The 27,117-nt window shown below is 46.7% G+C and overlaps 1 protein-coding gene across 1 annotated transcript in view; it reads left to right on the top strand.

Moving 5' to 3' along the window:
• Positions 1-27,117, top strand: part of Zfhx3 (zinc finger homeobox 3) — a 167,549-nt gene that overhangs the window by 124,795 nt on the left and 15,637 nt on the right. Inside the window, 3 exon segments of the mRNA XM_052729394.1 lie at positions 15,585-15,718; positions 15,900-16,100; positions 26,234-26,336. Of these exon segments, the coding sequence (XP_052585354.1) occupies positions 15,585-15,718; positions 15,900-16,100; positions 26,234-26,336 (438 nt within the window).

Genomic DNA, 27,117 nt, shown 5'->3' with positions numbered 1-27,117 from the left:
TGACAAGGCTCTCCAGTATGCATTCATCCACGCAGCGGGCCCACCTCTCGCTCTTTCCCTCCAGAAGACGGAGAGGAAACAGCATCTCAGGGGCACATCTTGCCAAATGCACAGAAGTAAAGGAAGAAGGTGGGCTTCCTTGCCGACCCCTTCAGATGACCCTCCTCTGACCTGAAGCGTAGTTCTGGCCATGTCATCTGAGTTTGTAATGGCAGGCCTTCTTGACACACTTGGGGCCAATTTGATCTTGGAATGGATACAGGTACCGGCATCCTTTCTGAAGCCTTCTTTTTGGATACTTAGTATTTTGTAAAAAAATAGTAATTTAAAAATAAAATCTACATATCTTTCGTTTGCTCCCTAAATTGAGCTGTTGCGATCTGATTAAGCGTGATGGGGACTGCTTCCTCCCCACAAACAAGTAAACAATGATTTCACAATTTGTTGTGATGATCAGTGGCTGCTGCTGCTGATGCAAATTAATATTTCAAATAGGTCTGGATAATTGGCATTTTTTCCCAGCTATTGATTATGTCGTTTGGGGGTTTGTGTAGGAATGGATAATCTTGAAGAAGATTTTAGTTACTTTGTTCTGTTGCTGATTCTCACCCTCCTCTATGAAATAGCGTATAGACAGCCACCCTCCCATTTCTGCCATTTTGCCAGCTAGGAAGCTTCTGCTGAATAAGCTCAGGCAGGGTACAGAAGGTACACAGGCAGACTGAGAACCGAACCCTGCTCTCCTGAACTTAGGACAGAAACCACTCTTAGCAGCATTCTCTGCCACCTTCCCTGGGAATGGCGTCTTTGTCTAAGCACTTGATCTGGTTGACCTCTGGGACCCGAGGATAAGGAGTGGATCCCAAAATTGTACAGGGAAAATGGCAACACAGGTAGCTCCAGCATGTTCACAATGACCGGGATCGTCCTCTGGGAGCGCGCCGGGTAGTGGGCCAGCGAAATGGCTCAGCCAGTAAGCACTTGCCAAGTAAGCCTGCTGACCTGAGTCCCATCCCTGGACACCCCCCCCTCCCGACACACACACACACACAGCAGAAGGAGAAAACCAGCCCTGACCCCCACACGTGCACCTTGACATGTTTGTGTGCCGAGTGTGCACACACCTGATAAAACCAACTTCAGTGGAAGCAGGTTGTTGACGTGGAATGGGCTCTGGGTGTGAAGTTAGGAAGGCTATTATTAACTCATGAGTAACGGTTGGCCGGGGCACTTAGTTATGGATGCCTGGAGTGTCCTTTCTGTGAAAAATGGTCAAGTAACACCGCCAGCCCTAGCCACCCGTGGGCTCCGTGGTACTGAGCACATCTACAAGCCATTGAAAAGCAGGGTCATGTTTAGTCAACACGCAGGCCAGTGGGGGTGGGGTGGGGCAGGAAAGCATGGGAAGGCTCTTGGAAGTCGAGCGTCTGCTAATGGACTGCCATTTCCACTGTCCAACTCTGTGGTTTTCTCCTTTGAAACTTGAACATGACCTCTTGCTGTCATCCGCCGGAGTGGGTTTGAGTGTGAGCGTTTGAGATTGAAGAGCCCCCAGTGTCCCCCATTGAAGAGTGATTAATGCTGTGATTAGCCAAGTCAATCATTAATTGCTATAAATTAAGTGATATACAATTAATGTGGTGCTTTATCACCAATAATTAGGGGACAAGATTGAACTGTTGGCAAAGAACCATAGTGAGATGGTTATTGAAAGGCTCTAGCCACCATGGTCTCTAGCCACAGAGCACCAGAGTCTGGCTAAGGGGACTTGAGACAGGATGACCAGGGGATGCTAGTGCATTGTAAAAGGGGGCGGAGCACCAGCTCAGCCTAAAACAGAGGCATGGTGATGCTCTGAAAAATATCTGACTGGTGCACCCGTGTATATTTTTGTTAAATTTTCTGTTAGAAGTGCAGTTGAGTGCTTTCTCTTTTCTGGAGAAAGGGCCCAAAGGGACCTTTTTTAATCCATGATGCTCACCTAACATGGAGCAATTAGTGCAGCGGAGCATCCATGATTTGAATCTATGGGAGATTGCTATTAGAGGAGGTATTAATGGGCGACCAGGAGGGGAAAGTGTGTTTATGGACTATGGTGCTGGCAGGCATGATTTCAATCGGATTTGACATGTTTAACATAAATGTATAGTGCACGGCTCTTGCCGCATATGAATAATTCCTGTGGAACCACAGCCTTTCCAGTTACTGAGTTTGGGGGGTGGGGGGAAGCAGGTCAGGCACATCCTGGTGGAAATCTCTTACCAGCCCGCCCATTTCTCTGTTGTTTACAGCTCTGTATAAATAGAGATGCTGTAGTAAAGGGGACTTAATGCCCAAAAAACGGAATCTGTCGCAGAGTGGAAGGGGCCGCTGCCTTCTCCTCCTCTGGCCCCCTCCCCTGCTGCCTCCCTTCCCTTCCTCCTCTTCCTCCTTTTTTAATTCAGTCAGATGCATAGAGACAAAGCAAGGTATGTGCTGAGAGGAAACATGGGTTGTGCAGAGCACCAGGGTAGCAGATGTCAGAAGCCATGGTCCTTCATGTCCATGCCTGCCTTTAGGTCTTTGACCTTCAGTTTCCAGACCTGTAAAATAGCAGGTTGAACCAAATTCCAGAACTTCAAATTCTGGAACCGTAGATGTTTAATCAGAGGAGGCATTGCTGAAGGTAGTATAGACCTCAAGAATATTAGTTACTAAAGTCAGGTCATTAATAACTTTCCCCAAAGATCTTGCTACTGTGTAGGTCTTTAATATAGCACGGGCCTGGGTAAAGGGTCTTTAATATAGCACGGGCCTGGGTAAAGGGTCTTTAATATAGCACGGGCCTGGGTACACAGGCTTTCTCTGTGGGTCCGACAGCACCAAGCCCACGCTTCTCGGTGGGATGGCAGAGACTGCAGACCCTCACTGAGTCCCATGGTACTGTGAACTGTTACGCGGTCATCACAGCCCAGTGTGGCATGGATAGTAACAGAAGTGCCCCATGAGCAAATGGCCAGCCAACCAGAAAGCATCTCATTCACCAGCCCCGCACCTCTACAGAAGTAGCCTGGCTTTGTATCATTCTGGCTCCTGCTTCCTTCTCTACCGCACCCCAGAGTTGGTTTGCCTTTGCGGTCTAGTAGGATGCAGGAATGCTGGGAGCTTTGTTTGCATGGCCTCTTGGTGGCTCATGTCCTTGCTGGTGGGAACTGTTACTGGGTTTTCATTTTCACAGGGCTAGAAATTGGGTAGCTGTCAGCTTCTCCAGGGTCCACTTGTACCCCCACCCTCCTTTCCATTCTCAGACTACTTTTAGCAGAACTTGGCTGTGTAAGTCATTGCAGGCAGAATTCTGTCTCACAAAACTGAAAACAAACCAACTATTTTTATGGTGGTAAGCAAAAATAGATAGAGGGTGTGGTACATAGCTAGACTTGCCTGAATTCCAGTAAGAATTTACATTGTTAAGTCGTAAGTGGTAAGACCCTATCAGTTGAGCAAGTGTGAGCGAGTGTGTGTGTGTGTGTGTGTGTGTGTGTGTGTGTGTGTGTGTGTGTGTATGTAGACATGCAAAAATGTAAGCAGCTTTGTAAAAGAAGTGTCATGTGTAATCAGATAATCATGGCACAATGTAATGGGAATTGGTAGAAGGTATAGATTAGGGGCATGGCATATAAATAAAGGAGTAACTCATTGTCATCACTGTGGAAAACACTTTTGATAGGGGGTCAGGAAGGTAGCTCAGCCAGCAGAGGCTTGCTTTGTGAGTACAAGGGACCTGAGTTGGAACCTCAGAGCCCATGTTTTTTTTTGTTTTTTTTTGTTTTTTTTAAAAAAACCTGGGTGTGGGGCATGTAGCTATAATCCCAGCTCCAGGGAGGTGGAGGCAGGTGAATCCCTGGGACTTCCTGGCCAGCTGTCTAGCCTACTTGGTACCTTGCAGGCCAGAGAAAGATAGCCCCTGAGAAATGACAGCTCCTGTTTTCCTTTGGCCTCCACACACATGCACACACAAGGAAATACTTGTAGACGTGCTTGTGATTCTGAGACGGTGGCCCGTTGATCTTCTCTGCCTTATTTGAGCTTCAGATTTCGTGAAGGTCTTCTGTGAGAATCATAGCAGGATTCTTCACTGCATACCCCAGTACTTCAAGGGACATCACTCTTCTTAGGCACAACCATTCTCCCTGGGTCCTCTGTTATCTTGATTTTTGCAGCTAGAGAGCTGTGTCCTATAGATTAGGAACTCCTGAGTGTCAGAGCTGTAAGCAGCTCTCCATGACATACCAGTGGATTATTTAACCTTCTGGGTCAGACATCCATTCCCTCTACCTTACAAATGGAAGAATATATAATACAGCTACTTTCCCTTATTATATGAAAAGTGGAGAAGACCTTGCAAGTCCTGTACTTTTTAAGGTATCACATAACTGTCAGCTGTGTATATGAAGGGTGGTGACTATATGGCATCTACTGAGTTTTGTATGTGCTGCTTAGCACTGCTCAGAAATGCCCTCAGTAGTCTGTTAATTAAACAGCATGGCATGAGCTCTTTGAAATATAAATGACTCTACTTTGTGTTTAGGGCATCCAGCCCTTGGGGGAGCAGAAGTGTTTCACATTGCTGTACAGAAAAACCACATTTAGGATGCTTTCACTTGTCCTAAAACCAAGGACTCTCTTTCATATGGTTTCACAGCCACACGTGGGCTCCTATTAGTTCCCAGATACTTCTAAAAATGAAACCACTGTAACAAGTGTCTGAGACTTTCCAGCATGCTAGACCCTGAGATAGGCCTCCGCTTCTGGTAGTCTCCTGGAAGCCCTGTGAGTGGAGGTAACTACAAGTTCAGTGTAATCGATAAAATGCTTATAGTCTGCCAGCAGGGATCTGATACAGGTGTGAGCAACCTTGACTATTGTGCCTTATTCTCTGGCAGTAAAGACTAGTAACTTCCTGTCAAGGGAACTCTGCCCAGGCAAAAAAGCATGTGGGAAAATATCAGTGCCCAACCCTCCCCCAAAGGTGCCTGGGAACCACCTCCCCTGTGCACACATCACATAGCCTCAGCTTAGGATGCTGTGAGCAAGCCAAACACAGAGACCGTGAAAACTCAGGCAGTCTGCTGGGTAGAGATAGATGACTGACAGCCTCCCCAGTGCTAGAAAAGGGCAATGACTTCCGTTTCCTGACAAAGCTGCACCAGGGTTGAGGAGAAAGGTGCTTTGAAATGCTAAGGGGAAGTTTCGTGTGGTGGTTCCTCTGTCATCATGGACACATTCCTAAGGTGGTGTGATTTCATTAATAAAACTTAGTCAAAACCCTAGGATGTTAGGTTTGAACTAGGAAAACACTGGGAGAGTGTGATTATATTTGCATCTTTGGGATCTAAACGTGGAACCCACAGAGATTGGCCCAGCTAACCTAAAGGATGTTTGAGCCTATGAAGACTAAAGGACTTCCATTAATTACCTTTGGCCTGGTCCCATGAATTGCGTTTCCATTGAGTTTTGGATGTTTTGTTCTAGGTTTTTGAATCAGTGTCTTATCACGTAGCCCAGACTAGTGTTCATTCACAAGTCCGACACAGAGGGAGCAAGGTGTCTTGCAAGCAGAAATCCAAGATGTCCTTTTGGGAGCTTAAATCAGCGTAGTTAAGCAGCCTTATGCATATTTCAACAAGGAATTAGGACAGCAGATTGATGCCTCTGATGTAGAATGGAGCCCTGTTTTCTCCCCAAAGACACAAGCAAGCAGCTGCCCTGGCATCCACCAGTTAGCATGGGTCCACCCTTCCACTGTGAGGCTCCCAGTGTTCTCCAGAGAGGCAACTTTACAGGGAAGACAGTGACCCCACAGCTCAGGATGTGCCAGATCTCCACTCCAGAGACAAACTCGTGTAAATAGAAGTTAATGTGCGTCTGTGTATCCCCCCAGGGTTGAAGTTTAGGGGACTTTGGCCAGCACTGCCCCTTTGGGCAAAGTGAGAAAAGCCTACAGGCTTTTGCCTGCTTTTCCAGGACCTGTGGAAAGGAAGATTTCTCCAGGCACCCTGTCATTGTGAATTCCAGAGCAAACAGAACCAATGCATGGAGGCGACGCTTTCTAGAGTTCTGGCTTGGAAATGTGTCTGCATTTGCTCTTAGAGTGAGAAGGTTTCTCTGGAGGACAACTATATGTAATCCTTCACCTCCAGCAGAGGCGTTTGGCTTTGAGACCAGGCCTGCCTCTTCTTCCCAAATTAAAGTCTCAGGTTGTCAGAGTCACTGGAGATGGACTGGCAGGTCTGCGCATGCTTGTCAGACTCTAACTTAATCCAAGTTAGAGCAGAACGTGTTATGACTCTTACCAGTGACAACAAGCGCTGACCCAGACAGCTGCTCTCCAAGTGTGGTCCCTGGAACACTGGCCTCGCCGGGGAACTTACTGGAAATGCGTTCTTGGGCTCAGACCTACAGAATCAGAGCCTCTGCAGGTAGGGCCTGGAGCCAGTAGCCTTTGAGCCTTGTAAGGAGTTTGGACCCACTCTGTGGAGTTCCAGGACCAGAGTGCTGCAACCCCAGAGATGAGAGCAAAGGCCACATATTTATACGCTAAGTTCTGAGCCCCTTCTACCCAGAGAGCACTGAGCTTGCCTAAAGATGGGGGTGTGCCTAGAAGAGATGCAGATGCTAGGTCTGGGCAGATGCCGCTATGGATGGCAGAATTAGAGGTGGGGCGGGGGAAGGCTGCTGGCCAGAGAGGCAGTGTCACAGTGACAAGAGATGTGACACGGATACACAGCCTTCTCTGTACCTGCACTGTCCTGGAAGCTTCTTGTGAACTAGTGCTTATTTCAAAGTGAAAGGGAACAGTGGTGTCTGAGAGTCTCCCAAGTGCTGGCCTGTCTTGTTGGTAGCTGAGTTGATGGAGAAAAATTAATCTCCTTAAGTAACAGTTGTACCCATCCATAAGGAACTCAAAACTTCATTGAAAGGTCTTTCTAGAAACACGAAGTCTACATTGTTGAGATCCGTATGGCATGCTGAACCAGTGTGGACACTGTCTTCTACCCTGGGGCGGATGGCCTCGTTCTTGAACATGCTTTTTAGAGACATGCTTTCTAGAGAGCACCATGATCTGGGGTGCCCTTCCCAAGGAGATGCCTCAGTAGGCTGGACTGAGGCATGGAGGAGAAGCTCCAGTTCTTAGCAGTAGTGTGCAGGTCCTCCCCTGCTGGGTGTTCACAGGCCTGCTTCTGTTCGCTCGCTCGAGGTCTCCCAACCCTCTAAAGCATCTTTAAGTGCCCGGCTGGAGGCAGAAGGAACTGTGCACGCCTCAAGACAGTTGGCAACAAAGCAGACTCTTTAAAGGGATGTTGTTCTCTGTAGTAGCGGAGGAAGAGAGTTTAGCCAGATCTCTGGCCACTTATCAAGCGCAGTAGCTCTACAGAGCAGCAGAGTCAGAAAGCCCGGCTCGTCCCCTGGGAAGGAGCTGCAAGCTAACGCCAAGATTAGCCCCACTCACACTGCCAGTATGAAGATCACAAAGTCCTTCTAGAGACACGGCACCCGTGCTGCTGAGAGGGAGTTGGAGGTCTGCGAGCAGCTGACGGAGAAGAGCTGAGGAAAGGAAGGAGCACACCTCACCTTCCCTTTAACGAGAGAGAACCTTGGGCTGAATGGCCATTTTCAGATCTACAGAAACATCTGTGTGTAGTGTGCTGGGGTAGCTGTCCCAACTCAAACACTTTAATGTGAAGTTGTGTGAGGAAAAAAAAAATTCCCACTTAGTCAATGGAGATAGATAAAAGATTGCTGTAAATTTCTGGGGCAGGTGGCAAGCTGGTTTACGGAACACAAGGCGATGAGAACCTCTGGCTTACGGAAAGTAACATGAATTAATAATCATTTAATTGGCTCCTCCATTATGTTGCTGGTTTGGGAGATGGAAGTTTAGATGGAGGGGCTGTCAGTGGTACTTCCAGCTACGAGTCTGATGTTGAGAAGTGGGGGCGGTGACAGCCTCTGGACTCTGGATCTACAAGGAACAAATGTCAGGCAGTATCCCGGACCCTCAGTGGGCTCTCCCCAGGACCCCACAAAGGAAGAAGCTCAACACATTGCTAAATATCACCTTCAAGTGACATAGTAACAGAGGGATAATGGAGAAGGAACTTCCAAGTCACATGGACAACTCAGTCCCTACTCAGGATCTAGGTAGTAACTCTGGCCAAAGGGAAGCTGGCCCACACTGGAGAAGTGTCCACCACTCCAGCAGCCCCACTGCCAGTTAAAGTAAAGGGAAGATGAAATTTGCATGGGAACACAGAAATGAATTCTGCCAGTACTTCAGTCTCCTTCGATTGCAAGTGGATCTCCTGTCTGGTGTTTTGAGGAAGCCAGAGACTGGGACCTTAAGGTTCCTCTTGCTCTCTTTCTCCATGTTTCTCCCAAGGTGCCAAACCCTTGCCTTACTTGGCCTCAGCGTCATACAGCTCATGGCACTAGATGAGAAACAGACACGTGTTGTGTGGAGTCCTCTGTCCAATGGGGCTATACCTACAACTGTCTTTTCTTTTACATTTCAGGGACTCGGGGGGTTCAGAATTTGTGAGTGGAGATTGAGATTGGGGAAGAATTTGTTCCAAGAAGAATCTTTTCCCCATGAGTTAGAGAGTGACATTGAGATGCTGTGTTCCCACGCACTCCACACATCAGAAGCCTGCCAGTGGTCCCTGTTCTTAACAACAGATGTGTTTAAACATCATAAAACTTTTTATAGAAAACTACAAGCCAGTGTTGAGCATGGTGGTGGCACACGCCTTTAATCCCAGCACTCGGGAGGCAGAGGCAGGCCTATCTCTGAGTTCAAGGCCAGCCTGGTCTACATAGAGAAACCCTGTCTCCAAAAATTTGGGGAGGGGAAGAAAGCTACAAGCAAACTTTGGTGAATTCAAATGAGCTTCCTTCCTCCTCTGTTCCTTCTGATGAGTAGAAGAGGAATACCTTACTACAAATTATTAATAGTTAATAAAACTTACTGGTAATTATTTTTAGAAGTTAAATACTTGCCAGACAAATGTGATAAGGTCAAAGTGTATATAAAGGTTGGTGTCTCCATCATACATGGTTTCCCCCACTGAAGAAGTCATGCACGATGGCCACGTTTCCCCTTCGAATGTAGAGGAATCTCATGCCCTGAGACAGAGAAGCAGGGGTCAGGCCACCTCCTTTCGGGATTTGTCCTTGTCAGTTTTAGTGGCCCACCCACCACGATTTAGGAGGCTACGACAGGAAGCTGAACTCTAGGAACCTCTGAAGCTGTAACAGCGACATGCTGGTCTTTGTGGGGTTCACTGGGTGGGGCGACCCCGACTCCTAGCTACTGAGTCTGTACGGGTCCCGTTGGAGTTCGTAGGGATTCTCCCCAGCTTTTCACGGTCACAGCATCCCACCTGCCTCGCCTTAGATAGCGTGCTGCGCACCATGCCTGCCTCCCCTTGACTCCTTACCACATTCTGGTCCCTTGGCTTTGCCAGAAGCCCAGCATGTTGCCTGTGGCGGATTCATTGAGATTTAACAGATTTTCATATGACATAACTGCCAAAAAGGAAGCAAACAAAAAACAAAACAAAACAAAACAAAAACCCTGCCTTAAGCAGCAAAGTAAAAAAAAAAAAATCACCCCTGATGTTTGCCCAGCATGGATCCAAATACCCACTTTTCATCTTTTCATGGACAGCTGAATTTAAATGCTGAGCCATTTAATTATAATATTTAAAATAATGTAGCTACACAATAAACTTAGAAAATTAATCACAAAGCTGTTACCTAAATATGATAATCACTTTCTTCTATTTTTCCCCCCTCTGGTGCTTATGGTTTATCTAGAACAGAGTATAATGCACCTTTCATCTCTTCTGATTTGTACTTCTGATTTTTCATAGCAGTCATTCTAACGTCTGTAACACACAGAGGAATGGCATACAGTCACTTACTGTAGCCTGCCCTATCATATAATGCCGAGTTTTGGCCTGTTTCTTCCACCCCAGGGCAAGGATTGGGACTTGAACTCAGTGTCTGTACGCACCTGGCAAGCACTCTGCCCCGAGCTCATCCCCCATGCTTTCGTTTTGACAGGGTCTCACTAAGTTGCCCAGGCTGGCCTGAACCCTCCGAAGTCCTTCTGCGTCAGCCTTTCAGGGAGCTTGCCTCCGCCCCTGGCTAGATGGTTTCCACTTCGTTTAATCATTATTATAGAAATGACGTCGGGTAGTCTCTGGTGTCGCTGCCAGTTTACTACAAAGATTCCCCACACGGATTATTCAAGCCGTGTTTCTGTGGTCCCTCTATTCCCTTCTTACCGTCATGATATCAGAGAAGACTTAGAATGACCAGTAATTGATTTTTTTTTTTAAATGGCGTTTTCCGTATTGTACCACCCTCTTCTAGAGTTTATGGTAAAGTTTAGAGACATCTTCAAAGCAGAGAACCACAAGTACTCTTTCTTGGTGTTCATACGGCCTTATCTCCTCATGCCAGTAATGCATGCCAATGACAGGGGTGAGGTAGAAATTGATTTTGAAACTGTGGCCCTTTTGAAATTGTTCAGAGAAAAGCCCGAGAGAATCTCTGAGTCTGTGTGGCTTGTGCTAGACCATTCCCTAGCATGTTGATTGAGAACTGTCGGCTCAGTGCAGAAATTATACAGAGGATCCTCACCTGGACTAGGGATTGCTAGGGATTGGATTGGATGTCTGAGGTCAATTGAGGGAGGTAGTGTCAGATCTACTGGACCTTACTCTGAGGAGCAATATCCCCACACCTCCCAGGGAAATGCCAGAGACTAAGGGCATGTCTGTGTCTGTCCGTCCGTCTCTCTCTCTCTCTCTCTCTCTCAAAATAAAGGACTTGGTAAGCTGCAAGGGCCTAATGCCCATGTCTGGACAGACTTTATTTAGTAACAGTGTTAGTTGTCCTGGGTAGACAGGAGGTGAAGCTGGAAGTCTGTGTACCTGTGGGTGTGATATTTCATACACAGCCGGGCTGTCATGTTTCTGGAAGAAGGAGGAATGAGGGAGCCAGTGTGCTGATTTGACTTGATTTTTTTAAACGCTTTGTGACCGCTCCTTAGCTCAAGCTGACAGAAGCAGCTTTAGAATCCAGGAGCAGTTGGGAGTTGGGGGCGGGGGAGAAGAACAACAAGGATCCCCCCCACCATGCAAAGGGAAAGAATGGTAGGCACAGACACCAGAGCTCTCACCCCTGCACCTCACCACCCTCCCTGTGTTCGAGTTGAAGGGAGAGGATGGGCTCGTTGGTTCTTCGGGGAAGCGGAGGCTGCACTCGCGTTTTCAGCTCGGGGAGACTGAGACAGGTTGGGTGGTCTCGGCCTCACTGCCCATTCGTCCACATTACCGAGCGGCCAGTCGCCCTCCTCTCTTAGTGGGGTGGCAGGTGATGGAGGCCTTTAGCAGGCAGTGCCATTGTCCCATAGCAGTCACAGGACTGGGCAGGGATGGGCACCAGGAGTAGAGCCTGTCTCTTGTTGCCTCCGCTGGAAGAGGTGCGGGTGGCTCTCCTCTCCTCTATTGTAAGTTCTGAGCCCAACCCAATTCCTGTCGCTTCGGGATGGACATAAGGGAGCAAAGAGGATGACCAGGGACAACTAAGCTTTAGAAATAGTTCTAGTAATTCTTTGAGAGTTTCACACAATGTATCTGGGTAATAGTCACCCTCAATTCCTTCCCTTAGCTCCTCTTAGATCCAACTCCACCTCCCATCCCTCCCCACTTCATGTCCTGTGTTATTTATCATCATCATCGTCATTATACCCATTTGACTCCATTTGCTGTCTGTGGACTTCGGGGTACGAGGCCAAAGCAAAAGAGTATCATGATGGGACCACTGCACCCATGAACAGACAGCGACTGTGGTTGCCTCCACACCTGCTCAGGATCAAGCCAGTCAACATCCTAGCATGGAACGGGAGGAGCTCATGGGCTCCCATCCCGAACTGAGAAGCTAGGGGCTCTCAGTCCTCTCTAAGGGTGTGTGTGTTGGGGGGTCCACCACACTCCAATGGATGGACAGCAGGTAAGCTTGTGAGGAGTATCATTGGTGGCTTCCACTCACCATGTGTACACTTCCAGAACAGTGTGTGGGAGATGAGGGCCCCGCTCATGGCAGAAGGAGCACTCGAGCTGTGGAAGTGTTCATGCCGGTGCTGTAACACTCCAGAGCCAGAGCCCTGAGACATAGGGTTGTGTGATCACTTCTGCTGGGGGCCAGGAGATGGGAAATGGGCCATGGGGGAACCGGTCTCAAATGTTACAGCACCTAGTTAATCAGCAGCCAGTCCATCACATTAAATATCCAGCCGTCATGTATTACCTTTCAAGTGAAAATGAATAACTCCCATTAAGAGCAAAATGGGTTTGAAGTCGATCTGAGACAGATTAAAATACTGTTATGAATCTGCGCCGAGAGGAGGAGGGGTCTGTGTGTAATATGCCTGCCTTTGTACTTTTTAAATAATAGATGCCCTGCAAACTTAAGGAGACCAGGTTACCAAGATACCAGGGTTAAAGGTCACAAAATATACATTCTGGGAAGAGCATCAACTTCCTGGAATATTTCTTGTATTTGGCAATTCAAAAAAAAATTTATGGCCTTAAGATTTCAATGAATAAAATTTATTTTTTTAGAATAATTTATTATTAAAGTACACAGTTCAGCGGGTAAAGGTACTTGCCCCCAAGCCTCACAACCCGAGTTCAAAATCCAGATCCCACATGTTGGAAGGTGAGAACCAACTCCAGCCCTCTGATCTTCATATACCTGTGTGTGTGTGAGTGCAAGCATATGTCACACACATACACGCACAATAAATAAAGAAAATTTAATATAATAAAAAATTGTAAGAAAGTGCACATCTAAAATAACATACCTTGAGGTCCATAAGAGAAGCAATTTCAAAGTCAAATACAAGTGAAAATACATGTCAGATAACAGAGTGAGACAGAAATCTGATTTACTATGGAGTAAAACGGGCTTTCTAAAACAGTGGCTTTATGCTGAGTCGTATCATTTGTAATAGCAGTGATAATTTTTTCAGTTTTTTATATAAAATTATTTCAAAGAGCTTGCAAATGAAAAACAGCAGCAGCTACTCAAACAAGGTCTTGCCCAGCCCCAGTCCATACACGCCTGTGGACATCACACAGTTAGATCAGCCATTCCGAGGCTGCAGACACCACACAGTTAGATCAGCCATTCCGAGGCTGCAGACACCACACAGTTAGATCAGCCATTCTGAGCCTGTGGACGAAGCTTCGCCTCATACTTCCACTGTCCATTACATTTTATGCACTCAGCCACCACAAAAGCCTGAAAAATCCTAACAGTTAGAAATAGAAAGATAGCTAGCTTTATATCCTCCACCACAATCCATGTCCTTTACCTGCATTCTGTCCTTCATTATCTAGTATTTACCTTTCTTCTTCTCCTTCCCATATCACTCTGGTTAACATACGTTCATATACACATTCTAGGCTAGGATCTGCATATGAGAGAAAAGAAGGTATAGTTTTGTTTTTGTTTCTTCTTGAGATGGGGTTACTTTGCTTAATATTAAACATTCTAAATCTATCCATTTTGTTGTGAATTTTGTGAGTTAATTTTCCTTTAGAGCTGAATAGCATTCCACTTTATGTATGTACCATCTTTTAATTATCCATTTACCTGTTGGTGGACAATTCGGTTGGTTCCACTTCTTTGCTATAGTGAATAGAGCAGCATAAACACAAGGGTGCAGGTGTCTCGGTGGTCAGGTATGGAGTTCTCTGGGTGTATGCCCAGGAGCAACTAGATGGGGCAGGCATACAGTAGTTCTACTTTTAATTATTTGAGAAACCTCAAATTGATTTCCATAATGACTGTTAATTTATAACCCCCCCACCACTGGTGAATAAGGATTCCCATTTTCTGTTTTGTTTTGAGTTTGCTTTGGGTTTTTTTTTTCTTCCTTGTTGCTTTAAGCAACATTCTGAAAAAGTGGAATTTCACATCCAAAATAAATGAAAACGCCAGTCCTTAGTTGGCAGGGAGGATTGGGATGAGCAAACCAACCATGTAGGAATCTCTGTCTATTCTAGAGGAACCCTTCTTCTCCCCATTCAACCTTCAGCCCAATATGTCCTTACCAAGATCTCCTAGATCCTTCTCTCTGCTTCCTGCAAATCCTTCTGCCAGCCCATCTGTCCCTACTGTGTGGTGTTCAAACCTCATGTGCCACTCTGCATGTATTGTTTGGGGGATCTTGTTTGGGGGCTTTTAGCAGTGCAGGCAAGGACAGTATGAAGAATGGTTTGTAAAGCAGGAAGGGCGCGTCCCTCTCTCCAGCCACTCTGAAGACCTTGAACACCCACAGCACTGTTTCAGTTATAACTCAGGTCCGCGCCCTGTCTAGCTCCTCCGCTCCTCAGTTATTGCTTTCCCAAAAGCAAACTGCTGAACCCAGATCTAAGTTTTAGCATGTTAATATGCAGATGTCCACTAAGCCTGTGACGCCGTTGTGATTCCAAGAGGTGGGACAGTAAAGTTGGGAGCACACAGTTGTTCAGGTCTTTGAAGTGGTGTGTGCTGTGGGGTGTCTTTCTGTATGCTGTGAATATGTGTGGCTCTCATTGGATAATAAATAAAGCTGCATAGGCCTATGGCAGGGCAGGATGGAGCCAGGCGGAAAAATCCAAAAGAGATAATGAGAGAAAGGGCAGAGTCAGAGAGACCCGAACCCACCGCCCCAAAGGAACAACAAGATGTCAGCAGACCGGTAACCCCACAGCCACGTGGCAACATATAGATTTATAGAAATGGATTAATTTTTTTAAGATTTATTTATTTATTATGTATACAGAAGAGGGTGCGAGATCTCATTACAGATGGTTGTGAGCCACCATGTGGTTGCTGGGAATTGAACTCAGGACCTCTGGGAGAACAGTCGGTGCTCTTAACCTCTAAGCCATCTCTCCAGCCCAGAAATGGGTTAAATTAAGATGAAAGAGCTAGCTAGCAAGAAGCTGAAGCCATAGGCCATACAGTTTGTAATTAATATAAGCCTCTGTGTAATTATTTAATAAGCGGCTGTGGGACCGCAGGTGGGAGAGATTGGTCCAGGCTGCTGGGCAAGGCAGGACCGGAAAAATTTCCGTCTACAGGTGTGTCTGGTACTCAGGCTGGTAAAGCATTTGGTGACACTCTGCCACCTGCCCAGCTTCTCTCCCCCAACCCCATATAAAGCGGCAAGCTGTGTTTAGTTAGTGGGAAATTAGAAGAGATTGAATTTAGACCAGCCTTACTCCAGGGCCTTTTACTGAATTTCTTCCCTTCTCTGTCCGACATTCAGCTGTTAAGGGAGTAACAGGAATTGATGGAGGTAGGGTGGGGGTGAGAAACACACACTGCTTTTTCCCAATGTGCATGGTAAGTCATCCTTCCTGAAGTTTGGTGTCTTAAGGAGCTCCTGTGCTGTCCCGGAGTGTGGCTCCTCACCCAGCACAGAGCCTCCTCCAGCTGACCTGGTCTGCCCACTAGACTGCATCTTCTGCTTTCTCTTTTAGTGTCATCCAGTCAGGCAGAGAAGGAGTTGACAGATTCTCCTGCAGCCTCCAAGCGCGTCCCCTTCCCAGGGAGCTCCGAGACACCACCCTCTTCGAAGAGGCCGAAGACATCAGAGGAGGTGAAACCGGAGCAGGTGAGGCCAGAGGGGCCTGCTGTTGTAGGGAGTGTTTTAGATGGTGATGGGAGTGAATGCTGTTGTGGGGAGAGGTATTTTAGATGTTGGTGGGAATGACCTTTCGGGTGATTGGGGATTCTGGGCAGGCGGTTTTGGGAGGGAACAGACGATTCAGTCCGAGTGGTGGGTGTCCCCACAGATGTACCAGTGCCCCTACTGCAAGTATAGCAATGCTGACGTGAACCGGCTCCGGGTGCACGCCATGACCCAGCACTCGGTGCAGCCCATGCTCCGCTGCCCCCTGTGCCAAGACATGCTCAACAACAAGATCCACCTCCAGCTGCACCTCACCCACCTCCACAGCGTGGCACCCGACTGCGTGGAGAAGCTCATTATGACGGTAAGGCAGCCAAGAGGGGGGACCCTGTGGCTTCTCCTTCAGAGGTCAGAAGTCATGCAGTGACGTGAACAAGGTCTGTTTGTTGGCCAAGAAAGCCAGTGTAAAATTGGCAGTGTGAGGAAATTGTCCCGGTTCTGTGACTGAGGTTTTTACTGTACCTGTCCTGCACTTGGTGTAAGCGTGGTGGGTAGGGCTGTGGCCCTGATTCGAGAAGTTGCTATTCGGAGTCTCCAGGCCCTTGTGGCACAGTCTTGGGTCTGCCCGGCTCTTGCATTCATTATGCCTTATTTCACCCTCGTAGCCAACTGTTTGAAGAATTTGACACATTCCCATTAACAGATAGGGAAACTGAGTCTTAACAAAGTCGTCCAACCCCGTGTGTCACTGGTCAGATAAGACTTGAACCCACATTTTTCGCTGCTGGGTATAACGCTGGAGTGTGAGGCTTTCTCCCGTGGTATTTTGTTCTTGGAGCAGGAAAGTCATCCATTTGGGTATGGCATGCTGGTTCACAAATGCAGGCTTTACACCTGGCACGATGCTGTGATGCCTGTGAGCACGGCAAGGCTAACTCCGAAATGGCCATCACAGGCATGGCCAAAAGATCAGTGTTAACGTTTAATTCCAACCACAGTGTGAAAACTTCAGAACACTGGAGCTGGCAGCAGTGTCACTTTCAGCTCTGCCGGGGTGGCTAGGAGAGTCCTTTCCGGGTCACCAGAGGAAGCAGCAGCAGCAGAGCTTATTCTCACTTCCAGTCTAGCATTGGTTCAGCAGTGGGATAGTAAGTTGACGCAACTGGCATTTCGTGTGGCAATTCCCAGCGAGGTAGTCCATTCTGAATGCCATGTTGAATGTGCACGTTGCAGACACATCACTTTGAGGGCATTTCCAATTCCATTTGGTTAGGTAAAATTATAAGGATGTTTAGTCGTGATGATTGACGGTACCAAGAGAACATGAAACAGCCAATGGAAAACTCTAAAGCATACAGCCTGAGCTTCCGTCCAGAGAGCTTTCAGGCATGAATTCACTTTCCATGGGCATTTTCAGATGGGCTGGTAAACTCCGTGGAAAGATTCTCCGTAAGTGGAATGGGTCCTTCTCCTGGGAATAGGGGAGGTTTCTGCATGGCAGGTTTCCCTGGCAATTCCCACCAGCCATGGAAATAAGAAAGGGTTTTCCTGGGCATTGAAGGAACAGGAAGAGGCATGGGACACAATCATTTTCTTTACTTAGCTACATTTTTCTTCTGCCTGGATGGTTATTTCTGTTGTTTAATATGGATCTAGTATGGCAACCATGGACCTATAGTAATCTCCATGCCTGGTATACATTAGATAGTAAAACAGTTTTATATCCCTCACTACTAGCATGTAAATTGTATTTCAGATATCCACTGTTGGTCATGTTTTAGTTTTATTTATTTTGGTTTCTTGAGGCAGGATTTCTCTGTGTACCCCTGGCTGTCCTGGAACTCGCTTTGTAGACCAGGCTGGCGTCGAACTCACAGAAATTCTCCTGCCTCTGCTTCCGGAGTGCTGGGATTAAAGGCATGTACCACCACCGGCCAACTTAGGTGATCATGTTTTTATAATAGAACTAGGAAGACAAATTTTAAGTGGTAATTTTCACAATCACTATGTATCGTTGGCCAGTAGAATCTTCAAGGGCAGTTCTCACTATGGTGTTTGCTTGGGTCCAGATCCCTAAGATCGTCCTGGAAGTGACCCACTAAGTAGTACTTTGTTAAGAACTGGTTTTCAGCCTTTTAAAAGACCATTGAAAACAAGACCACAGCCATCCGAGCCCATTCTGTGCACACTAAAACTCAATAAGCGCTGTCATGGGCCCTCCTGGTAGCAGTGTGCAGATACAGAAGGATGCCTGATGGTGCCAGAGAACACGAGATTTGCTGGGAGAACTAAGTGATTAGCTTGTTCTCGAACCCCCGATGATGAGATTATGTAGGAGAAACTACTGTCTAAAAACCCCTGCTTCGTACAGAAACCTTGTGTGCCTCATCTTTCCAAATAGAGATATCTTCTAGATGTTTCTGAGAAGTGTGCAAATTATGGGAAATGTGCTGGTTACAGGAAAGCAGTTGGCTGGTGTCAGTGGGCTGATAGATTGTGAAGGGCATTTGGAAGAAGTGAGACATGTGGGAGGTGTGAGTGTTCAGTCGACTTCAAAGCGCACATGGGGGTGCTCAAATGCACCGCTGTCTGCTTGGGAAGCTGGAGTCATGACGGGGCTGTCCCATGGACTGGTTCTTCTAATCGTGAGGATAATTTTGCCAGTGATGTGTTTCCTTCTGGATCCTGAACAGATGAACCACTAGGGCAGGGGGGAATTTACAGCAGTTCTCTAGGGTGAACCCAGAATCCTCTTGGATGACTAGACTACTGATCTTGGTCAGATGCCAGAGTTGTTCTTCTGAAAAGTTTGGTGTTAAGACGGAATTTGCAGTTGTTCTACAACTAAGTGATGATAATGAACCTGTGGTTAAAATCATGTCCCTGAAGGGTATTTCACAGTCATTTTATTAGAAAATTGGCCCCAGGAAAGTATTGGTTAGGCTTTCTGACAGTTTATCTGTTTGTGCTTCGCCAAGTGGAGCAGCGCGCTCTGGAAGCGATCTGATGAGGATGCCTCTAAACCAAGTCTGCTTCCTGTGTTTCATCGTGAAGGAGCAGCCGGTGTGTCTGCTCGTTCATCCTCCCAGAGGAGGAAGTTGTCGCTGGGGTCCTGGATGGCAAGGCAAAGGGCAGTGAGCAGAGTGGCACAGGCAGGTGGCTTTGGCTGCAGAAAAGGAAAAGCTGGCCAAGGTTCCCAGATGCACGATCCCCGGCAGATGTGGGGCATAACCGGGGTATCTAAAGCTAGACATTCTGAAGAATTTTTACTCAGTGCCTCGGTCTGAAGCCTCAGGAAGGAGCTTGTCCTGGGTTTCAGTCCATCTGAAAGTAAATTCTGCCCTGATAAATGGAAATAAATGACTTTTTACGCAATGCCTTTCCGTTCTGTTGTAAATGGAGAGTGTTTTGAGGAGGCTTCATTTAATAATACCTTATCAGACAGCTTTCAGGAACCTGCAGTGTCTAATACGTCTGTTGCTATGGTAACAGCTGCTTGCTTATGCTGTGCATCTCATATCTATGTCTTCCATGGGTCCCCTTCTTTTTACTGATGAGGGGGCTTGAAAAATGCTCAACACTGGCAGCACTGGCAGCACCGGCCCTCTGCTGTGGAAACCACACCCACAGCTCTCGCTTCTGCATGGCCAGTCGGAAACAGATCCAACAAGCTCTTTTTACACATCCTAAGAGAGAAGGAAATCCCTCAAGCTGTAGGGCGATGAGACAAGGACTCCTCCACACTTGGCTGGGCAATCCCCCACCCCATGCTGATTTCAAGTAACCAAGTCTCATTTCCAGACAAGCCAAGGCTTCAGACTGGGGGAAATGTTGGTGCTTCTACTCTGTCCCTGTATTTCCCTTCTTTGGGGGGAGGGATGAGAGCCTAGGACACATGTTTCTTGCTCCTAAATAAGAATGGGAAAGACCACCCACCATGCATTTCAATACTCTTAAATTATTCTAATTGATCAGTGTCTTCTTAATGACAGGACACACCACTGGGATCCTAGATCATTAATACGGGACATTTTCTTTGTTCCTTAATCACTTAACAAAATGGACCTCACAGCTGCAATGAGGCTGAGCCAGGAACACCTTGTTCTGTAGCCCTTCCTCTTCCTCTTCTTCCTGGTCCACAATTACTCCATGTTTTCTACACGCCCAGATGTCCCTCCTGTGCTCCTGGCCCTGCCTTGCCTGGGATTTCCCCCCAGCCTCTCTTTTGGGGACAATAGTTTTGTCTCCTGTGCTCTCTAAACCGTGTCTATGACTGCTCCACTCCATGTATGTGGGGATCTCGGGGCAGGCTTCCCCCTCCCCCACAGGGGGCTCCTCTGCTCGCCCCGGCCCTGTGGCTGTCACACCCACCTGCGTATCAGCTCTTTCACTTTGTCTCCATCTCAGAGGAAGGTAATGAAAATAATCGGGCTTCATTAATTCCAAGCCCTGTGAGATGATAGCCATTTGGAGGCTGTTTGCCAATTAGATGGTCTAAATTAGAAGTGACCTTGGTATATTGCCACTGCTTGCCTCTCGGGGTCTAATGAAGCTCTCCAATCCATTCTTCCTTGGCTCTCTTGGCTGTGTGTACACACATGCACATGTATAACTGTTGGTGTTTCTTGTCTCCCTTCCCCCTCTTAGCAATCTTTCTCATTCTCAGTTTTTAAACTCTGGTTCTGGTCTTTGTTTTTATTTTGGTCTGCACAAATGTTAATGTAGCCTACAGTTTTGTGTGTGTGTATATGTATGAGTTTTAGACATTGCAAATAACTATATAAACAACCACTTAGAATCCATTTTAGAAAGGAAATGGGTGGCGAGGAGGTTAGTCAGTGAATTCAGAGTTACAAGAGGATAGGAAGGGTGCATCCCAGTGTTGTGTGGCACAAGAGGCCAACTGTCCAGTGTTCAGTGACACAGGAGGCCAGCTACCATCAACAGCAGTAGATACCTCAAATGGAAGCTTTCTAATGCTTCCTGAAGAAATGATAAATATTTGAGGAGATGACTATGCCAAGACCCTCATCTGATCAGTACACAGAGTATATGTGTTTTGAAACTTCATGTTGAGCCCCATACATTAGTACAATTACATGTGTCAATTAAAAATTTTTGAAAGTAGACCAGGTGGTACACATCATTATCATCCAAGCACTCAGGCAGGAGGATTATGAGTTGGAGGCTTGCCTCAGGCTATATGACATTTCATGTCTTAAAAAATAAAATTGAAAAAGTATGCTGCTATTATTATTTTAGCATAATAATAGCATAGACGGAGAGATAAGGTTCCATAGAGACTGTGCTACCATGTCTCACCTGCAGTGAAAAGGAAGTAAAGGGGGGTACTCTGAAGCTCTGCCCTGAGTGGGGCCCAGGGTTGCTGGCTGCAAATGGCTAGTAGGCCCCATGGGGTCTGTACAGGGGAGGAAGAGAGCCAGTACCTGCCTTCTCTCGCCAGGCAGCACTCCGTTCACCACTAGCTCGAGTCCAGTCCTGAAAGCAGTAAAGTTTTAAGTTAATACCTAGAGTTTTGAGACAGAACCTGTACTTCATTGACCAGGATGTAGAGAGTGACTCGGTCCTAAGGCTTCCGGTCTTCCTGGAAATCTAGGTCTTGGCAAATCTACCTTTCCACCCAGACTGATTAGCCTTTTGGAAGGATGCCCTCCTCAGTGAAAGTTGACGCCAGGTTCCTCAGGGTTTCTTAGAAGATAGCGTATGTCCGTCATATGGAAGGTGTTGATTGTATTGATGTAATATAGGCCACCTTATCTTGAGATAAACTTGAAGGATTACTACCATGGGGGGTTAGTAGGGTATAACCTGAGCTACACATGATGTTGAATGTAGACCTTCAACATCTGTGACCTGCAGGCTGGCTAATCTTCATAACTGCAGTTTCCCCCAAAGAAATGACAAATAGCAGTAATCCCTTCAAACCATGGTAAGGACCAGAACTACTAAGACCCTAGGTGTACAGGATGCATCCTTGGTGTGTTGGGGTCACTCACCACACAGAATCTTGAAAGAGATTAATTTATAATCCAAAATATTGAACTAGGAAGAGGTTAGAAGTAGGTATATTCATGAACCCATGTCACCAATTCTAGCTGGCCAGAGGAAATTCACTTGAGTCCATGGATTTTCCCATTGGGGAACCTTTGATTCCTTGAAATTATGTGAGGTAGTCTGTGCTCACAAATGTTTTTCCTTGGAGGCTACAACCGTCATTGAACTTTCTGAGAGGTTGAGGTCTTCCCAGGCTACTCTGGGTGGGGAGCTTCTTGGGAATAGGAACCCTGAATTGCCACTGCATTTCACAGGCATAAGCAGAGGTCCTGCCCAATGGCTAGTAAGTGGAAGGCAAATGAACGAACAGAGTCGCCCAAGGGCCTGCTCTCCTGCTCTTTCGCTGCTTTCGAATGGCTTAAGCATGCATGGAGCTGCTTGGCTTGATGTGACACCCTTTGGTTTCTATTGTCATGTCTGAGTATTGCTTAGACTAGAGGAATTTCAGCCTTGGAGTAGAATGCCCCATTCCTCTCACTGAACATGATGCCTGTTCACTTGTTCGGAAGATAGTAAAGCCTCTGCTTCCAGATTTTTCAGTACCTGCTTTTCAGCCAAGGGTTTTTCCCATCATTCCCTTCACCTCTGCATAATCTGGAATATACTTAATTTGGCTCAGAAGAGCTGGGAAGAAAGCAAAGTGTCATGGCCCAGACTAATCTTTTGGGAGTAATGACTCTGATCAACTGATTTTTTTCTTAACCAGAAGAACTCTATCTTAATGTTAAGTCTATTTAAATATTCCTGGACAAGAGATGTGACTTCACGTGTTTGGTATTTATAGATATGCAGGTGTGGTAGTTTTCTGTTGCTGTGATAAAACACCATGACCAAGAGCAACTTCTGGAAGAGAAGCGTTTATTTTGATTAACTATGGTTCTAGAGGGAGAAGAGTCCATCACGGCAGGGAGGCATGGCAGTAGGCACAGGAAGCTGAGAGGTCACATCTCAAGCACAAGCACAAAGCAGAGAGAGAGAGAACACAGGGAGTAGGGTAAAGCAATAAATCCTCAAAGCCCACCCCTAGTGACACACTTCTCCCAGCAAGGCTGCACCTTCTCAGCCTCCAAACAGCACCACTAACTAGAGACCTAGTGTTCAAATATGTTGCCTACAGGAGACTTCTCATTTAAACCACCACAAATGATCATCATGAAAAACATCAGTCCATATGCGTGTAGGTGTCTGAGCTGATTGTTGTACTGGCCATAGTTGGAGGTATGGATGGGTCTGGAGGGCAGGCACCTGAGGAGAGGAGGGGTGCAGAGAGCAAGATAAGATCTATTTATGTGTTACCTGTGGAAAAGTCAGTGCTGGGGTCCAGTTATTTGAGGGGCTCAGAGATTTGGCCACATGTAGAATGGCTGTGATTGGGCCGTGGCCAGGTTTGACCATCTGTGTACACTCACTGCTTTGATGCACCTGCTGGAAGAGAAAGCCTTCCCAGATCTTCACTCAACATAGTTGAGGGACTGATGTGCTTGGCCCACAGAGATTATGGCTGTGACATTCTGAACCTTCCATGCAGTCCAGGAGCCAAATATAATTGGAAAACAATGGCGGCCAAGGCAACCACTAAGGGAGCACCACCTTTGGACTCCTCCCTTCACTGAGCAGGACCCCTCCTCCGTGAGCTGTTGGCATTGATTACATTTCTGGCCCTTTAGGAAGAAGCTTGGAATACAAAACTCTGTGAACTGGGAGGAGGAAGAGACACAGGCCTAGAATTACTAATATTTGGGAACTGATAGGGGCCTCACTGGTAGTCTACACAATGAGGCTCCTTCCTCGTCAACCTTGGTTCAGACACATGCGCACACACAGACCCTTAGTTCCCTTCAGGGATCTTCTGCTTTGCCTCCTGGGGATTTCTTGCCTATTAAATTTTATATGCCAACTCACTGCCTGCCTCCCCAGGACAGGTTGGGCATAGTATAGATGAGACAAGGCATGTAGATAAAAGTCACTCCTTAAACACACATGGGCAGGAGTTCCAGGTTTGGAGGCCAGATTAAGATGCAGAGGAGCATGTGAGGTTGATGATTATATTTCGGGGAGAGTTAATTGATGGAAGGTGAAGGCAGACAAAGAACCGCTGCTTACTGCCTTCTTGAATCCCAATCAGGAATTATGATTAAAGTCGCAGCGAGACAACAGAGGGCTGATGAATTGGTGTCTTTTTTTTTTTCCTTTTTTTGCCGTCATTCACACTTGATTGACTTCAACCTTTCAAGTGCAAAAGTCTCTCTTTTCCATTATTATTCATAGCCATCTGAGTTTTTCTAATTAAAGTGTATGAAAACAATTACTGATCCGTCGTACTGAGTCTGTTAAGGGGATGTCTGCCTTACTGTAATGCCTATAAAAAGCCCACGGTTTTCTATAATGATGTGCAGCTGAGGTGTTAGATAATTTTATTCTTTTTTACTCTGTAGGGCTTTTTTTTTATTTCTCATGATTCATTTTTCATAATTCCTAAAGATCCCAAAAAAGGACTGATCCTGCAGCTACAACTGAGAAAAGAGGTGGGGGGGGCTCTTTTTTCCCTTCCCTTTCTCCCCCTCGGACCCCCAACCTCGTGCTCTCCCTTGGCTGAGGACTATAAATTAATCGGTGACCTTTCACTCCTTGGATTCCCGCTGGACTCCCCAACCACACTGGTCAGAAATGCTTTCTATTAAAAAGAAAATGGCTGGAACGAGCGTGGCGGTCTCCACGCCATTCTGGACAGTGCGGCGGAGGCAGCGGCAACCGCGGACTCTGAACAGCTGGCAGACTGTGCAGTGCAGCTGTCTGGGGTGGGCACATGCCCTTCACACTCACCTGCCCTCCCTGCACGGGGCTTCTCAGGACCCTTCTCTGGAGCACCTGTTGGCTTCTGGGGCTGCAAAGAAACCGTCACCCACCTAAATGCGAACTCTCTTTGGTTAGTGGTCACAGCTGTGTGGGTTCCCTCTGCTTGATGACATGAGAGAACATGCCAGCAGCCATCTGAGAAAGGCTGGGATCTTACAGCCACTAAAATATTTTTACAATATTAATTTTACACAAAGATCTAAGTGAAACGATTCTTGCAGCGAAGTTTTCTCTGGTTGGTACAGCAGGGCCCCCAGTGGGGCCAGTCACCCTGTCACCACCTCCCATCACTTCTCCACCAACTGTCAAATTAAAGACAATTTCTCATTCATTTTGCATTGTTATTGCTGCCAAATTTTCCTGCCTCATGGCCGGCAAGGAGAAAGTGCTGTTGTTTTCCCCTTGTAGTTTTGAGAACGTCACACATGTATACAATATGATCATAGTGACTCCCTCCTCCCCATTTTGTCCTCCATCTCCATCATGTCTCACTTAATATGCCTGCCCCCCCACCCCATGAGGTAGATAATCTACAGGTCCCACCTCATCCTGAGCTACAGGCCGTGGGTGGTTGCTGGGAAAGGGAGCATCGTTTGATTTTTGAGGATGTGGCCACCAGTGGGTTGCACATGCATCTTAGGGAGACTTTTGCTTTTTAGATGGAGAGCCCTTTTTCCTTACCCTGGGTACTGAAGGCCTGTGATAAGTTGTTGGGACTGGCTTCTGGCCACACAACAGAGAAAAAAAGTCTGAGGATCCGACCTAAAATGTAGCTACTTAGATCGGAGCTAATTATGGAAATGCTCCATTAAGGGCTAACAGCCTAGTCTGGAGGTCAGGGAGGGTGCCCTGGTGTAGAACGCCATGCAGACTTAGCTGGACGGCTGGGCACATGTTCCCTCTGATGCTGTGTCCTCAGACACAAAGGCTCTAGATGAAATCCTGACTTATGTGAGTTCCAAAGCATGCTTGTTTGTGTGTGCTCGCAGCTTGTAAAGGGTTACAGTGCTGTCTCCTGGAAGATCTGCGGTGTGACTGCGTGTCCTTAGCCTCCTTTGTTCCTCTCCCCTTCCCCTCACTCCGACTCCCCTCCTCTCCTTGCCTGAATACATTTTGAAAACAGTGCTACAATGCTCCCCGCTTCAAGATTACCATGTACTTTACTAGGTATGATTTAATTAGGGTCTTATTATGTTTTCAGCAGCTTAAGGTGGGCCTTTCAACTTATCTACCTAATTGGTTGCACAAGAAGTTTCACAGCCCATGACAAAACATTGTCAGTGATCAAAGTCAAAATTCTGCATAAAAGAAAAATATTAATAATAAGATTATTCTTCAAGTGCGCACTGCTAATTATGTCCAGAATGTAACCGTAGAAACACTTTTGACTGATGTGAGCTCTGTCTAGTAAACATGAATCTTCACTGAGCTATGAAAAGTGGCACCTCCAGCTTAACACTGGTGAAGGCTAATTTTGCTTATTAAATAATTTTTAAACCTTTCTTATTTGGTGTCTGTTTCCTCCACGTTTTGACTCCTCTGGTTTCTCCGCTTCTCTCTCCTCAGGTGACCACTCCTGAGATGGTGATGCCCAGCAGCATGTTTCTCCCTGCAGCTGTTCCAGATCGAGACGGGAATTCCAATTTGGAAGAGGCGGGAAAGCAACCTGGTTAGTGTCATTAGTCTTTCCTCCAACAGACTGAAACACGATGAATTCTTGCGTCAACATTGTCGTGGGGCAAGGGCCTAGGGATTCTTTAGAATAGATCCTGGGTGAATGGGACTGGTGGGTCTCATCACCAAAAACTACACTTTCAGACTTAGGATGTATCGTGTAGACAGTGGGTTCACATGCTTTAAAGATAAAGGACTGTGCATGAGATCCAGTGGGATACTGGTATGGGGCGTATGTGCACACTCCCTGCCCCCCCAGTCCCTGCCCCCCCCCAGGAGTGCACAGTTAAGGGCTAAGTTGCTAGAGACCTGCCATTCGAAGACCCCTTAGTTGCCTTTCTTGCTGCCTTTGCATAGGATTCTTGGAGTCTTCTGGAAGTGCCGTATTGTAAACATAGCATTTGGAAGGACCATGGCCATGGACCTTTCTGCCACAGTTGTCACGCCACAGAGCGGTTCTTAGGCCTCTGCGAAGCTCTCCTAAGTCTCGAACACACTCTTATGGACATCTAAGGCCGACATTACCGGTGCCTAGCCTTCTTCCTTGTGACGTGTCCATATTAGAAGTGGACAGATGACCTGGGAAGAGCCCGAGTATTTATGGATATGATGATCTCATTGTTTAAAGAAAAAACAGTAATGTATTTTAGTAATTGGAAATACTTAACTGCTTACTGAATAGTGCTGACATCCTAAAGCCACGTTAATACTTAACTGCTAGCAGGAGCAAGTACCTGGGTTCAAGAAACTGTGATGAAAAAGAAAAAAAAAAACTC

The sequence above is a fragment of the Peromyscus californicus genome, unplaced genomic scaffold (genome assembly GCF_007827085.1).
Source record: "Peromyscus californicus insignis strain IS unplaced genomic scaffold, ASM782708v3 Scaffold_8__1_contigs__length_139910024, whole genome shotgun sequence".
NCBI classification, from domain to species: domain Eukaryota; kingdom Metazoa; phylum Chordata; class Mammalia; order Rodentia; family Cricetidae; genus Peromyscus; species Peromyscus californicus.
The sequence above is the reverse complement of the archived record's forward strand: the minus strand, read 5'-3'. Positions and strand labels throughout refer to the sequence as shown.